Genomic DNA, 16,114 nt, shown 5'->3' with positions numbered 1-16,114 from the left:
GTAATAGGAGGGAGTCAGAGGACATGGTGGGTGTCGTGTGTGTGTGTGTGTGTGTGTGTGTGTGTGTGTGTGTGTGTGTTTGAGTCAGGGTCCGGTTTTGTCACCCAGGCTGGAGTACAGTGGCGCAATCATAGCTCATACAGCCTTGACCTCCTGGAGCTCAAGCAATCCTCCCAACTCAGCTTCCTTAGTAGCTGGGACTCTATGCATGCACCACCACACCTGGCTAATTTTTATTTTATTTTATTTTTAGTAGAAACGGAGAGCTCACTATGTCGCCCAGGCCGGTCTCGAACTCCTGGGCTCAAGGGATCCTCCTACCTTGTCCTTCCAAAGTGCTGAGATTACAGGTGTGAGCCCGTAATCACCACATCCGGTCAAAGGACATGATTTTAACAGTAACAAAGGAAGTCAAAAAAGGGATAATGACACTATTAAAGAATCTTTAAGAGGTATACAGGAACGAGGCAGGAGAGGGAGGGAAACGGCACTCAATATATACCCTTTAATATAGTTTTAACTTTTGGATTCTTGTTAATGTTTTATGTATTCTAAAAAACAAAATGTAATTAAGAAGAGAGGAAATTAAATTTGAATACTATCAGAAACAAATCAACTGAACTGAATTTCAAATGAATAACATAACCACACTAAAAGGGAGGGGGGGGGAACCAACTTAGTAACTTTGGAACACAGTATTTTTGCTTTATTCTTTTGTTCTAAAGAAAAACACAAATCTGAACTTTTCCTAGCACGGTTTGGGTAGTGTACCAATTTTGTACACATGGTAAGATTGAACAAAGGAGTTAAAATAATGCTGAGAGCCTGAGTGCTAACTGTACAAAAAGGAAGATACTAATATGAAAAGGAGAAGATACAAAAGAATCCTGTGGGGCTTGGGATGGGGTGGGGGTGTTGAGCCTGTACATGTAGGAGTGTGGAAAAATCCTTCCACTGAAAGGGACTAGAAGCAGTGACTCCTTAGTAGCAACGGATACAGGCTAACACCCAGATCTTAGTTCCCAATTATCATTCCCCAAGTAAGGGGAAATAGAATTCCTTAGAGATAATGCCTGATTTCAGGGATGAGGCAAGGAAAAAGCAAGATGGTCCTGGAACATCTCTTTTTGCTGCAAAAGGAAGTATTTAAGAAATGATGGGTACATGTCAAAAGGATACAGACACCAGCTTAAAGGGGCTCGCCTGCCCAAAGCTGGAGTGATTTGAACATCAAAATTATCAGAATCGATGTTTTCATACTAATAAATAGGAAAATCACTTACAGAAGAATGTCAACTCATAAATGTAGATAGAAAAATGGAGTTAGAAGTCACCATATGCAACCAAGGTAATCAATGATTTGGTTAAAAATCATTGATGGTTGCTAAAATAGGTAGGTGAAAGTTTGATGAGCAATAGGATATTTTCATAGCCTCAAAGTATCTCCCCACAAATTACTTATTAATTGCAAAAGGAAAATCTAATTTCACAGTGGGGAGATTTGGTAGACCCTACCTTAACCAAGTGATGAAAGTTAACATGTCCAGCAGCAGGTCCCATGGATGTCACGTGGCTGCTGTGATGCACTGAGAAGAGCCCAGCATCGCCTGTGCACTGTTTCCACCAAATATGTATGAGGGAGCTCCAGAGAAGCCCAAATTAAGGATGTTCAACAACATAACTGGCCTCTACTCAGAAAGGAAAAAAAAAAAAGTCAAGGAAGGAGAGGAAATAAGGGGGAAAAGAAGGAAGAACAAAATAAAAAACACAAAAAGACAAACTATTCCAGGCCGGGTGCAGTGGCACACATCTGTAATCCCAGCACTTTGGGAGGCCAAGGCAGGCAGATCACCTGAGGTCAGGAGTTCAAGACCAGCCTGGCCAACATGGTGAAACCCCATCTCTACTAAAAATACAAAAATTAGCCAGGTGTGGTAGCGGGCACCTGTAATACCAGCTACTTGGGAGGCTGAGGCAGGAGAACCACTTGAGCCTGAGAGGTGGAGGTCACAGTGAGCCAAGATCGTGCCATTGCACTCCAGCCTGGGCAACAAGAGCAACACTCCATCTCAAAAAAATAAAATAAAATAAAAGACAAGCTATTCCAGATCAGAGGGTACCTGATGAATGGCAATGACAGTTGAATGCAGTACATGATCACAGGTAGGATTGTATACTGGAAAAAAATTGCTATCAATGACATTATTGGGACAATTGGTGAAACTGGAAAAACTGTAGATCACATTGTGATACTGTATTTATATTTCCTGTATTTCCTGAAATTAACAACTATACGGTGATTGTACAAGACAATGACTTTGTTATGAGGAAACACATATGGAAGTATTTAGGAATAAAACGCATTATGTCTACAACGTACTTTCCAGGTGCAGAAAAGAAATGGAAAGGAATCGACATGGCAGATGTGGCAAAACGTTAATAATTTGTGAATCTTAGGAAAGGGTTTGTGGGATTCTTTATGCTATCCTTTTTGTTTTTTGATACATAATATTTTCTGTATTTATGGGACATGTGATATTTTGTTACAAGTATAGAATGTATAATGATTGTGTCAGAGTATTTGAGGCATCCATCAGCTTGAGTATTTATCATTTCTTTTTTCTCTCTTTTTTTTTTTTTTCTGAGATGGAGTCTCACTCACTCTTATCTTCCAGGCTGGAGTGCAGTAGTATAATCTCCACTCACTGCATCCTCCACCTCCCAGATTCAAGTTATTCTCTCACCTCAGCCTCCCGAGTAGCTGGGATTACAGGTGTGCACCACCATGCCCGGTTAATTTTTATATTTTTAGTAGAGATGGGGTTTCACCCTGTTGGCCAGGCTGGTCTCGAACTCCTGACCTCTAGTGATGCACCTGCCTCTGCCTCCCAAAGTGCTGGGATTACAGAAGTGAGCCACCAAGCCCAGCCTATCATTTCTATGTGTTAGTAACAGTTCGTGTTCTCTCTTCTAGCTACTTTGAAATATTCAATACGTTGTTGTTAGCTATAGTCACCCTACTCTGCTGTCGAAAAATAGAACTTACACCTTTTATTTAACTATATATTTTATCTAACTGTATATCTGTACCCATTGACTAACGTCTCTTCATCCCATCTCCCACCTACCCCAAATTCCAGCCTCTAGTATCTATCATTTTATTCTCTACCATTATGACATCCACATTTTTAGCTCCTATACATGAGTGAGAACATGCAATATTTGTCTTTGTGTGTATAGATTATTTCACTTAACATGACTTCTAGTTCTGTCCATGTTGCTGCAAATGATATTATTTCATTCTTTTTTATGGCCAAATAGTATTTCATTGTGTATACATACCATAATCCATTCATCCATTAAGTTTGAAATTATTTCCAAATAAAAAGTTTAGAAAAACAGATGGGAAAAAACTATGAAGTTAAAATGTTGATCTGTGTACCACCTAGAAATCATACCATAATTTTGAAAATACTGATTTAGATCACTATACCCCTACTTCCAAATGTCAAGGAGGATTTTAGAGAAAGGGCAGGTAGAGCCAAGATTGCTTGGGGGCTTAGAGCGGGTGGTCATTGTCACAGCCCTGGGAAGGGTTGACTGGCACAGTTGAAGATTCAGACAGGAACCTACAGTGGAACCAGGTCACCTGAGGTGGAGGGCAGCTTCCTACCATCATTTCACGCTCCTTCTAAAACCTAATAAGCTTCCAGTGATTACTTTTCTTTCCCCTTACTATTCCACATGTCAACCTAGTAACCATATTCAACCACATACCCACATGGCTCTAAGGAGCGAGAAAGCAGTAATATCACAAGAGTGTGGGGAAGGGGATGCTTAAGTATAGTTCAAGTCTTACATTTCTCATTATCTTATGTTCATAAGTCATTGACTAACAATGAAAACATATTTAGTTTGCATTTGGAATTATGCTTTCATGACTTTATGTGAAATTCTTTTCTGTGGCCTAAACAAATTATTAGTCTGTGAGTCTGTGGTGGGCCTTAATGAAGTGGATTAAGGCATTTCTCCCATTTACATTTTCATAGAATGAAATAATCGTTGTAATCTTTTTATGGAACACTCTCACATCAAGCCATGATTTGATTTTCTACCTGTTCAGAATATCAAGTTTTGCATATCTTTAAGTTCTCATGTATTTTAGTGAGCAAGTTTGTAAGACGGAAGTCATCCCTGCGATATTTATAATAGTACTCAGAGTGAACTTGTCAAAGCTACTTCTAAAAGATTGTTTTGGATCCCGAGGAGACATATTTAGTAACTGTATGGAATAAGTTGTCAGATAACACAACATTTCATTGATTTATTTGTGTTATTTTTGTATCTTACTGCAGGCAGAGAATTCAGCGTTGGCTTTAGAGAATGAAAATCAAAGGGAACAATATGAGCGATGTCTTGATGAGGTAAGGGGGATGGAGAGGCTCCTGATCCAAGGCTGGACTAGTCAGGATTCCCTTAATCTGATGTCAAAACGTGTGTGTGCTACCAGTCTCCACAAAACATCAGCATTTTCTCCGCCAAAGAAATGTAGTAAACATGTAGCCATTGAAAAGGAAGTGGCGGGGTGTGTGTGTGTGTGTGTATGCGTGTGTGTGTGTGTATGCGTGTGTGTGTGTGTGTGTGTGTGTGTGAGTGTCTGCCCCCCTCGCTCCCTAATTCCTTATCCAGGCATCTCTATATTCCTTTTGGTTATTGTTTCATATTCTTGGGCCACAGTTCACTATATGATAAATTCTTTCTGTGCAATAAGTGTGATCCCTTCCAGTGAATGAGAAGAACCATGTCAGGGCATGCTGCATCTCCAATTGGATACCATTTCTGAAAAAGCAAATCCTTGATAGAGTGGGTGGGGATGATGTTCACAGCTGGCAGCCAGAGGGAAAAAAAATCAGTAGATTCAGAACAAGCCAAGAAGAGAAAGAGAAGTGAGGAAGAAAATTGGAGCAGAATGGAAGAAGACGGGGCTATACGCATGAGTAAACTGGATAAATATTACGTGATGATAATGAAGAGATGATGGCAAAGATAGTGGGCATTTGAGAGTTTCTGGGAGGTGAGGGGAAAACAGACATGCGCTCAGAGCCCTCATCCTCCCCCGCTGTCCCCTCACACCATCAGGGCTCACACCAATCACCGATGCTTCCTGTCTCTCCCTGCCACGATTGGCCATTCATTCCCTGACAAGTTCTCACCTAGGACCTGTCAGTGATTGGAGTTGTTATTTAAATGAGATCACTTCTTTAGTCATCTGTCCAGCACCTTAAAACCTTATTGTGTTCTGAGTGATTCAGTTTGAGATTTGTTACAATGTACCTGATGCAGATTTTGGAAAGAAAAGAAAAACTGCATTTCGTCTGGTTCCAGTACCTTTCCAGTAGGAACTGCCAATATATTGTCAGTCTTTTTCTCCCTGCTATCCATGAGGGAAATCTAACAAACTCTTGATATTTCTTACCCTCTCCATTCCCCTCTCCTCCGATGCACTGTCCCAGAGGTCGATGGGGTGATCTGTAAGGAACACATGCTCAGCTCCCAGCAGTAATGCCATATATAAGTCTTGTTCCCTTCAAACTGGAAGCAGTCTCTCTCCTCTGAGGTCCAGTAGTCCTTGGAGTCTCCCTGCACCAGTGGTTTTAAAAATGTGATCCCTGGACCAGCAGTGTCAGCCTTCCCTGGGGCCTCATTAGGAACGCAGATTCTCAGGACCCACAACAGACCTACAGAATCAGAGACTCTGGGGTGGGGCTCAGCGACCTATGTGTCAACAAGCTCTCCAGATGATGCTGGCGCACTTGATAGTTTGAGACACTGTCATCATCATACCACCTTGTATTGGTTACTTATATGTGGTTGGAGAACTCTCAAGATGTCCCCAGAAAATTATTTGTTTAATATTAGATATGTTAATTGTTTAATATTCCCAAACACATACAATGGTTACTCAAGCAAAATGGTATTTGCAAGTCCCTGCCCTGTCAGGACCTTAAAAGACCAGAATAATCTTGACAATGTCCAAAGTTAAATGCTAAAGTTAGTTGACTCTGACATGGCTCAGAGTCGAGTGAGGCCAGTTCAGCAGCCCTCACTGCTCCCCAGCTCGTGGTCCAGTCAAAGTTTAGGGCAAGAAAGACCAAATAGATCCAAGGATATTTAAAGGAACATACAGTGCCTTTGGGTCATATGCACTGATTAGCAAAGTTTCACTTTAACCTCCTGCACGGAAATTTCTGCTGAGATTTTATCTGTATTTAGAAGTCAGATTTATGTGACTCACACCACAGACACTTTGTCCCAGTTCTCCCGTAGGTCAACCCTCCCCGTCAATCAAAACACTCACATTTCTTTATGGAAACTCATAGTCTGTATTTTGTGTGTTTCCCATGCCTGCATTCCATACGTTTCATCAGAATGTGTGGGACAAAAATATAAGTTATCCACAAAATCATTTCATATAAAGTTTCCACTGAAGGCAGACTTTTTAGAGGGAGTATTCCTCTGTTCTTAGTTGCAAAAATTAACTGTTGCCAAAGAGGTGATTCGCGACAAAGAACTGCCTCTAAGCAATACACATGTTTTGTATTCATGAATACTGACCCCTGATTACACATGCAGGTTGTTTTATAGCTAATTACATGGGGGTAGATAATCCATTTTCACACATTGTAAGAGAACACTCTCAATGGGGTAGTTGAATGTAGTAATAATGCCAATTGGAAATTCTTTTCAAGGTTTTTTATACTAATTAAACAAACTAACAAGGTAAGGCCTCGTGTAAGTTTTTTCCTTGCTAGTGGGTGTCATCAAACATACACAGGTGGATAAATGTAAATTTAAAATGTTTTTCAGACAGGCACAGTGGCTTATATCTATAATCCTACCACCTTGGGAGGCTGAGGCAGGAGGATTACTTGAGCCCAGAAGTTTAAGACCAGTCTGGGCAACACAGGGAGACTCTGTCTCTACAAAATAAAAAAAATAAAATCGTAAAACCTAGGCGAATGTAGTAGCGCGTACCTGTAGACACAGCTACTTGGGAGGCTGAGGTAGTAGGATCGCTTGGGCCCAGGAGATCGAGGCTGCAGTGAGCCATAATCCTGCCACTGTGTTCCAGCCTGGGTGACAGAGTGAAACCCCACGGCAAATAAATAAATAAAATGTTCTTCAATCCTTTTTGCACTGATGGTTATTTTCTGGGAAATGAGGAACATATTGAAGATTTGGGGGAAACACTTGAGAATCTGTGTTCCAATAGAAGAGCACTTTTATTCAGAAGGTAACAGACTCACATTCCTAGATACACACACACACACATATACCCTGGCTTGCTAGGCATGCACATTCACAAGTGCACACACCTGTATACAAACAGGTGTGCAGGCATACACTTCATCCTCACCGCTACTGCTCCCTATCTTATCTCCCTGCCTTGCGGTACAAAGGAAAAAACAAGGATTAATCTTAGAGTTTGGAGGTTTGCATGTTAGAATCAAGCTTCTTAGTCTAGCTATTTGACAGACACTTACTGGCGAGCAATGACTTGCTATTTATTCACAGTATTGCCTTGGCCACAGTTTCTTTCATACCTACTATTCCCATGTAAAGAAGTAAAATAAGTAAAATAACATCCAAAACCACTGCATTGCACTTCAATGGATTCAGCTGTATCCTGCAAACGTTTACTGGATGTCAGCCTCACCCAGGCCCTGAGAGCTCACAGCACTCCCAGCCTGGCAGGAGAAGTGCAAGGGATGGACAGTCAGAGTAGGGAGGTGAGAGAAAGTCACAGAGCAAATGAGCTGCACTGAGGACTTTGGAAACACAGAATGCAGTCACCAGCGGGCAGGAGGAGCAGCGGGTAGGCGAGCAGAGGAGGGGGCAGAATTGGAAAGGGTATCTTCAGCAGAAGGAGCTGCAGCAGGTGAGGTCTCAGATCCAGAAGAGCAAGTGCTTCTCCTCTGTACCTGCTTGGTGGACTTACCTGGGGACCTTTAAAAATACTGCTTGCTGTGTCACATCTCAGAGATTCCCATCTGACTCTGCTCTTGGGTGGAGCCTGGGCTTTCTGTTTTTTTAAAGCACCACAAGAAATTATAATATTCACCTGGGGCTAAGAACCACCACAATTAGGTTATCTGAATGCTGTGCTGTAGAGAGCATTTTCAGAAATTTTCAGTGGAAGGATAAAAGCTCCCTCCACCAAGTTTAGATGCAGTAATAGAAGAGCACAGACCCACGTGGAAGTTTTAAATTACTTCTGATTCCACAACAACGTCTGAGATAATATAAAGCTACAAGCAATAAAATTAAATTAAATTAAATTAAATTAAATTAAAATAAAATAAACCATATCCCAGTGTTTCTCAAGGTGTGTTCCTGGGAGCCCTTTGCATCAGAAGGATGTGTGGTGGTTGCTAAAATTGCATATCCTTAGACCTCATTCAGACCTTCCCAATCAGTTTGCAGGGACAGGAAATTGGCAATTTTCACAAACATTTCAGGAGGAGCTTCTGCACAAAAAGTTGGAGAAACTGCTTCTTCCTCTCCAATCAGAGCTGGGCCCTAATAGGCAGTGATGACGGTGGAGTTGAGTTATTTTCCAACTTCTACACTTCAGAGCACAAGGACATTGAATACTAGACCTTTGGATGTAGTTCAGAAATAGACAAAAACAGAATTTTAAGTAAGGGTAGAAGTAGGTTGCTGAGATTATTTCTCACCTGTCTCTCTGATCCACGTGCTACATGCCTAGCCTGGATTGTAGAATCATTCCCAGGATACTCTCAGGCATATCCCACAGCTGGGCCGTATGTCATCTTTAAAATCAAGGTTTTGGCTGGGCATGGTGGCTCACGCCTGTAATCCCAGCACTTTGGGAGGCCAAGGCAGGTGGATCGCAAGGTCAGGAGTGCGAGACCAGCCTAGCCAACATAGTGAAACCTTGTCTCTAATAAAAATACAGAAAATTAGCCAGGCATGGTGGCAGGAGCCTGTAGGCCTAGCTACTTGGGAGGCTGAAGCAGGAGAATCACTTGAACTCGGGAGGTGGAGGTTGCAGTGAGCTGAGATTGCGCCACTGCACTCCAGCCTGGGTGACAGAGCAAGACTCCATCTTAAAAAAAAAAAAAAAAAAAAGGTCTTGATAGAAATGGAAGACGATCCTACTTGTCACTTTCATATGTTCAAAATACTCATTTCTTGGAAATTACAGATGATCTACTCCTTGTTTGCCCCAGATTCTATTGCCCTGGAGGCAGTCCCTGCATTTGTTTCCTCATTATTTCTGCAGGACCCAGCAGATTCCCGGCCCACACTAGGTGCCTTATGCATATTTGTTAAATGACTAAATGAATGAATGGAGAGTATCAGCAGGAAATTAATTTCCAAATTAGTGTTTCCCCAAATCCCACATACATATTTAGACTAATTTCTTCAGTTATCTCTTCAGAGATGAGCACTCATTAATTATGCACTAACCCAAATGATAATCCAAAGATTAATCAGCTGAAAAAAATAGTAGACCCACTTTAAATACTCTGATTTGAATTAGAAGAGAACTTTATGGGCTTTGGATTAGGAAGACTAAGGTTCACTGTTCACCCTTTTCCAATGTTGTACAGGGCTGTGTATTTCCTTCTTCAAGTTTCTTTCTTGTTTGTATCTTACAGGATTGCTTTACAAAGTGAATGAATAGTATCGATGCTTACTGACTTACATTTATGCATGTGTATTATGAGGACACACACACAAACATACACACACATATACACACCCCTCATGCCTTTACAAATAAAATCCCTCATTCTTAAAACTTTTTTTTGGCGGGGTGCAGCGGCTTACGCCTGTAATCCGAGCACTTTGGGAGGCCGAGGTGGGCGGATCACGAGGTCAGGAGATCGAGACCATCCTAGCTAATATGGTGAAACCCCGTCTCCACTAAAAATGCAAAAAATAAAAATAAATAAGCCGGGCGTGGTGGCAGGCACCTGTAGTCCCAGCTACTCGGGAGGCTGAGGCAGGAGAATCGCGTGAACCCGGGAGGCGGAGCTTGCAGTGAGCCGAGATCGCACCACTGCACTCCAGCTTGGGTGACAAAGCGACTCTGTCTCAAAAAAAAAAAAAAAAAAAAAATTTTTTTTTCTTAACTGCTTACTTGAACATGCATTATATTTTCCAAAGTTCAACTGGCTTGATTCATATTTAGGGGTGACTGCTTTATATCAAGTCCTGTCCTAGGTGGTTTCACTGATTATGTCTATCATCTCATGCCTTTTTCACAACTTTAGAGGTAGGCAGCTCCCCTATTTTATGGCTGAGAAAAGTCAGGTTTCTCTCCCATCCCCTGCACATGTCAGTGTATGAAGTTAACATAGGCACTGTTTTAACCCAAGTCCATATTCTCCATGCTTTCTCCTAGCTGCCTCAGTACAATCAACCAAGCTCAGAAGCATAGAACACCTCTCCAAAGCATATTTTCAAAAACACGTACTTTTTCTGATGAGATTTTTCAGTTACTTTGTTGACGTGACAGTGGCTTTTCATGGTGAAATAGCTCACGAAGGTATAAAAGCAAGCCCACTAGCCAGCAGAGGACTGTCAAAGCACAGAGCATGGAGATCCTCACTCCACACACCCATAAACCTGAAGCTTCTCCACCGTCCACCCCAGCCCTTGGCTGAGAATCGGCTCCCTCTCTGAATAAACTGCTTAGTGTGGCTTCTTGTTCAGCTTCAAGGACTGTTTTACAATAAAATGATAGACAACTCCACAGCCCCAGCTTTTCCTCCCTCTGCTCGCCCACTTCCAGGAGAGTGCATGGAGGAATCACAAGCCCTGGAAGTTTTTCAGGGAAGAAGAGCAAAGTTTTGTGTGAGTAGAAGATCAGCCATGTGTTAGAGGAGCTAGATTGTCTGAGATAATTCTTACTGAGAAGGAAACATGAGATGTACTCAGGTGCTCTCCTTGGCATTCCTGTCTCACCTGCAGCCCTGCTCCATCTCCTAGGAGCAAAGGGGAGCAGCCTCCCTCCACCGACAGCCTAAGGGAGGCTATACTACAAGCTCGTGGTTTAAGGACTGCCGGCTTTGCTTTTCCAGTGTGATTCAAGTCCCTTGCAGCCTAGCCCAGCTGCTGCCCTTTCTCTGGAGAGGAAAGCTGGCAGATGACATTGGAAGTGATTTGTTCTCACTAGCTGGGCCTATGGGTGTGTGATTATTTGCAACCCAAATGCTTAGGGCATAACGCTAGGTTGAGGGCAGGGACGCATTCCAGGCATTATCTTTTGAGCCTAGCAAAGGTTGCAGGCACAAACTCCAAGCAGCTGTCCTATTTATGCATCAGGGAAGTTAGCTGTTAAAAGCGTTAACAAAACCTTGGACAGTGTCGTTATAGACAGTATGGAGGAAAGCATGTTTATAATTTGCCTGATCTTTTTCAAAGAAGCAGTGAGTCCTTCTGGGTAATATAACCTCATGTCAGTAGGTAAAGAAATAAGGCATTCGTATATCTTTGTTCAGTTTTCAAGAGGAGCAAACAATTTTCCAAAGTATATGCCAGAAGGAACTGTGTTAGATATAGAATCTCTAAGCCTATAGGGCAACTGCTTGGATTGTGAGATATAACATATTTCCTCCTGTGGGCTGTTAGAGTTAGGATATTGGTCCGTGTCTCCTGATAAATCATGGATAGAGCTACTTTATGTGACCACTGTTACTAGAATGGTTTCAGTGAGAGACCAGTTGGGAGAAAGAAAAGAAAATATTGATATTGGGCAGTTTTTTGAGAATGTAAATCAAATCCAAAGTTTGAGATCCAAAAGAAGTAAATTATTTATGGCATGAATTAACTTGGGTAGCTTGTTCCTGATTCGACCTGCACGAATAGTTCAATTCTTCTGTTTTGTTTTGTTTTGTTTATTTGCCAACAATAAAATAGATGATACGTAGTTTGACTTTGAATTCTCAGTTACTTATGAATTGGAATGAATGCTGGAAAACTGACTTTCACTATTATGCTATTGGTCAATTTGTGTGGGTTGGATAACATTTATCACTGTTGTGATCACATATAAATAAAGTGATAAAGGACCATATGGCCTCAGTTAATGAAAGTATAGTTTATTTTGGTCTGTGGTAGTTCTGTAACTTGTGCTTCACTCAAAAACAATACCTAAGAAAACATTTTCTTTAAAATCATAGTTTCAATAAAGAGCCTTTCTTTTTTACTTAATGTCTGCAATGTAACTTTGAAAAGACTTCTGATGGGAAAAAAAAATCCTTCTTGTGCATATAATTTAACTAATCAATTACAGATAATCTTTAGTCTTTTACTGCTTGTGGTGTGATTGCCTTCTAACCAAAAGTTGATGACAGCCTGTGTTTTAATTTTCTATGAGACTTACTGGTAGCCAGCTGTCCTGAAGGATGTACTGTTTGTCAATATTGAGTCAAAAAACAATTAAGCTCCATGGAAACATTCTTACTATAATCTGTTCCACTATACTAGAGAAAGAAGCACAAATAGTTGAGCACCACCAAAAATAAATGTTATCAAGAGAAAAATAACACTAAAGTGTCCCTCAGTCAGTCTCCATTTGAATGTAAGCATTACCATGATGATTAGATGTTTGTCACACTGTGTTATAATTGTGTTTTTGCCAACTCACTGCCAGGTATGAGTCTTTGAAGTCAAGGACCATGGCCCAATCATCTAGCTTTGCAAGTAGATACTCAGAAAATTTATATTGGATAAGTGAAGGAAGAAATGAATGAACCAGAGTACCTTCTGTCTGGGATATTTAAGTATTCTGATTTAGTCTTTCATGCTGTCAATTTCAGTTATCACGTTAAATGTTTACAGTTTATGTATTAGCTGAAAAATACCACCTACTTCACGTGTCCACCTTAATTTTATCAACAGTAGCCATGTGGCTACATAGCTTCAAGGTAATAGTGAAGTTTAGTAGGTGATTCTATGCAAAGTATTTTGAAATATGCAGATGAAAAAGAAATCTTAGCACAAATACATACAGTAATAATGAATGGTTACCTAGAGAACATGCCAGATACTTGAAACACCAGGAACATGTTACTGGTTTTACATGTGGTCCTTAGCTGGAATTGTGTTGTATGCCCACTTCTAAACTAATCACTGGAATTGCCAAGATTGGCTTAGATTAATCAAGATTCACTGCCTTGGGCTAAGGAGGGATTTAGGTTCTTCTGCTGTCCCAAGCTGCCTGACACTTGAAGAAAATGAGGTCCCTGAAAATATTACTAAGAATTATATTTGGTTGTTTACTGGAAGAAACTCAAAATAAAAGTGACTACCTTATTTCCCTCACATACATATTCACTACACAGTACAGCTCCATAACATCATCAGGACCAAGCTTGTCCTTTTCTCTGTCCAAATATCCTTAATATGTGACTGTTGTCAGGGTAGCTGCTGAAGCTCCAGCCATTACTGTACTTCCATTCCTAGTTAGGAAGACGATGAAGGGTGAGCCCCCTTCCTCTTTGAGACTTCCTGTAAGCCCAAGAGAATAGTCTGCTTATGTATTATTGGCCAGAGTTTTGTCACATGGTGACATTTCGCTTCAGGAGTGGCTGGAAAATGCAGTTGAATGTGCCCAGCCCCAAAAGATTGGGTTTGTTACTCAGGAAGAAGGAAAAAAATGGATGTTGCAGTAAACAACTACCAGATTATGTTACAGGTAGCAACAACAACACGGTGACATAAGTGAAAACATTGAAGGTGAAAGCAGGACACATAGGAAACAATGAGTTGTCCCTATTCTTGACCATTCAACCTATCTCTATCGCAAGTAATACTAAGCAGCGAAATAGACAGCAAAGAATAGGAAGGAGAGGCAAAGGACATTATAAATCAGCTAAGTGTAGAAACTGTAAACTGTGTATAGATAATTAGGACTGTGTTTTGCACTATGTCATTTTTTAGCCTTCTTGGAGTATATGAAAGGATATCATTTTTCCAAATATGGAAATGTGAAAGTCAAGGTATGAATGATCTTTTAACTGTAACCATCTTAATTAGCAACAAGGTCACCTTTGGAGAAAGCAAAATATCACCTAGAAGGATAGGCTTATTATGAAAATAATCAGATCTCTGGATGTAGAGGAAAGAGGCAAATGAGGAGCTAATTAGCTACAATAAGCTGTGAGAAACTTATTGGTAAATTAGAGTCGGTGCATATAAAGTCTCATTATTATAAATGACAATTTTTCTTTATTTTTTAAAGGTAGCCAACCAAGTTGTTCAAGCTCTGCTGACTCAAAAGGTAGGTCACTTTCTGGCTTTGTTCTTTTTCAGGACACTTTTGTGACTATATTGGAGCTCACGTTGTTAGGCTAGGAAATTGTGATTGATAGATGCAATACTTTTGTATTTATTCATTTAATGAAAATCGTGTGTGTTTTAGATAGCATATGAAGTAACATCAGTGACCAATAGAATTTGTATAAAAAAATCCAAACTCTTGGTAGAATAATAGAAAGCCTTTTGAAGATGATTTTCATGTACCCAGATGAGTAGCAAACCCATCATTTTTATTTAGTAAATACAAACTTTCAATAAGTTGGTGAATTTTCCCAATTCCTATAAAATGAGTATCTTCTTTTGGACAGCATTAACAAAAGTCTAAATTCAGCAAGAGTTACAGAAGTCATTTAATTTCCCTGAGGCCTAGTTCCTCTTCTGTAGTGTGGGAATAACAATTCCCGCTTCCGGGGATTGCTGTGGTGACCCTACAAAAGGAAGCATGTAGAACAGTTACTGAAATAGTTTGTGGTACATATAAAATAATGGTAACCACTGTGCCCAAAATTTCCATATCTATGCGTTTGCTGCCTTGCCATTCTGCCTGCAGACAACCTCAGATCACATTATCTGGGCACAGACAGTAAATGCAGGTCAGTTTTGCCCAAATTTGGCTGTTTCAGTGAATTTTATGGAATGTTTACCATTCCCGGCCGTGATGTTTCTGAGAAGCTAAATTTTAGTTCCCTCAGATTTTGTTTACTTTGATTTCTATCTGTGAAATAGAGACTTCTCCAAAAGAAACTTTTAGATCCTGCAGCATATTCAGGATGATGTGACAAATGGCAGCAAAATAATGTAGCCATTTTGATTTTTTTCATTGAAAATAATTTTATTAGGGGTTGACTGCTTCTCATGGAGATACTTAAATATTCTTTAAAATTTATATGATACAGGCATTGTGATACTTTTGCTAGACTTTCTTGTCTACTATTTCTGTCAAAATGTCACGGTTCCTTCTACAAATAATTTTAACTGCTTCCAGTTTTACATTAGCATGCATAAATAAAGAGATTTGAGTACACTTACGTAGAGTTAGAATTAGGTTCCATTGTGAGCAACAGAGATCCATAATGAGGTGGCTTACATAAGCTAAAATGTTAGTTCTTTCTCACGTATAAAGCGACAGGTAGGCAGAAATGGAATGGTAGCTCTGCTCCATAAATTCCATGGAGTCCCTAGCTTCCATCTCTGTATTTCATGGAGTGTGGCCCCATTTTCAAGGTCACTTCATGGTCCAAAAGGACTATGTTAGCTCCAGTCATCATATCCACACATTCCAGCCATCAGGAAGGGAAAAAAAAGCTGAGGAATATGAAGAGGATAAAGGGCGTACAGCAGCTGTCTTTTAAAGGACACTTCCAAAAGCTTTCATACATTACTACATACATCTCCTTGAACAGACCTTACTCACACAGCCACACCTAACAAACCTGGCAAAGAAGTCTTTGTTCTGGGTGTGTGCCCAGCTGAAATTACTTTGGAAGAAGGTGAGAAATAGATATTGGAGGACAAATTGTAATTGCTGCTTCAACATTTTTGAATGCTTTTTCTTTTTCTAAGGCTTTAATTTCTCAATTATTTTTCTCCTGTTTGAAACTGTGTGCTGACTTAGTTACAAACCTAAGGAATGAGGGGAGTGCTATTGCAGCTCTGTGTACAACTGTTGAAAGACTTCCCATGCCTGCTTTTGTTAATGGTGCCTCAGGAAAGAGACAAGGAAGCCGTCTGGTATGATAAAAGGGAAAATGGGACCCTT

At 40.4% G+C, this 16,114-nt stretch overlaps 1 protein-coding gene across 11 annotated transcripts in view; it reads left to right on the top strand.

Moving 5' to 3' along the window:
- The window catches only part of NCKAP5 (NCK associated protein 5), a 1,005,982-nt gene that overhangs the window by 793,286 nt on the left and 196,582 nt on the right, over window positions 1–16,114 (top strand). For all 11 annotated transcript variants that reach the window (XM_063630959.1, XM_055260746.2, XM_055260747.2 and 8 more), the window contains 2 exons: window positions 4,356–4,424; window positions 14,279–14,317. In XM_063630959.1, coding sequence (XP_063487029.1) covers window positions 4,356–4,424; window positions 14,279–14,317 — 108 coding nt within the window. The remainder of the gene's footprint in view (window positions 1–4,355; window positions 4,425–14,278; window positions 14,318–16,114) is intronic.

The sequence above is a fragment of the Symphalangus syndactylus genome, chromosome 22 (assembly GCF_028878055.3).
Source record: "Symphalangus syndactylus isolate Jambi chromosome 22, NHGRI_mSymSyn1-v2.1_pri, whole genome shotgun sequence".
NCBI lineage: Eukaryota > Metazoa > Chordata > Mammalia > Primates > Hylobatidae > Symphalangus > Symphalangus syndactylus.
The sequence above is the reverse complement of the archived record's forward strand: the minus strand, read 5'-3'. Positions and strand labels throughout refer to the sequence as shown.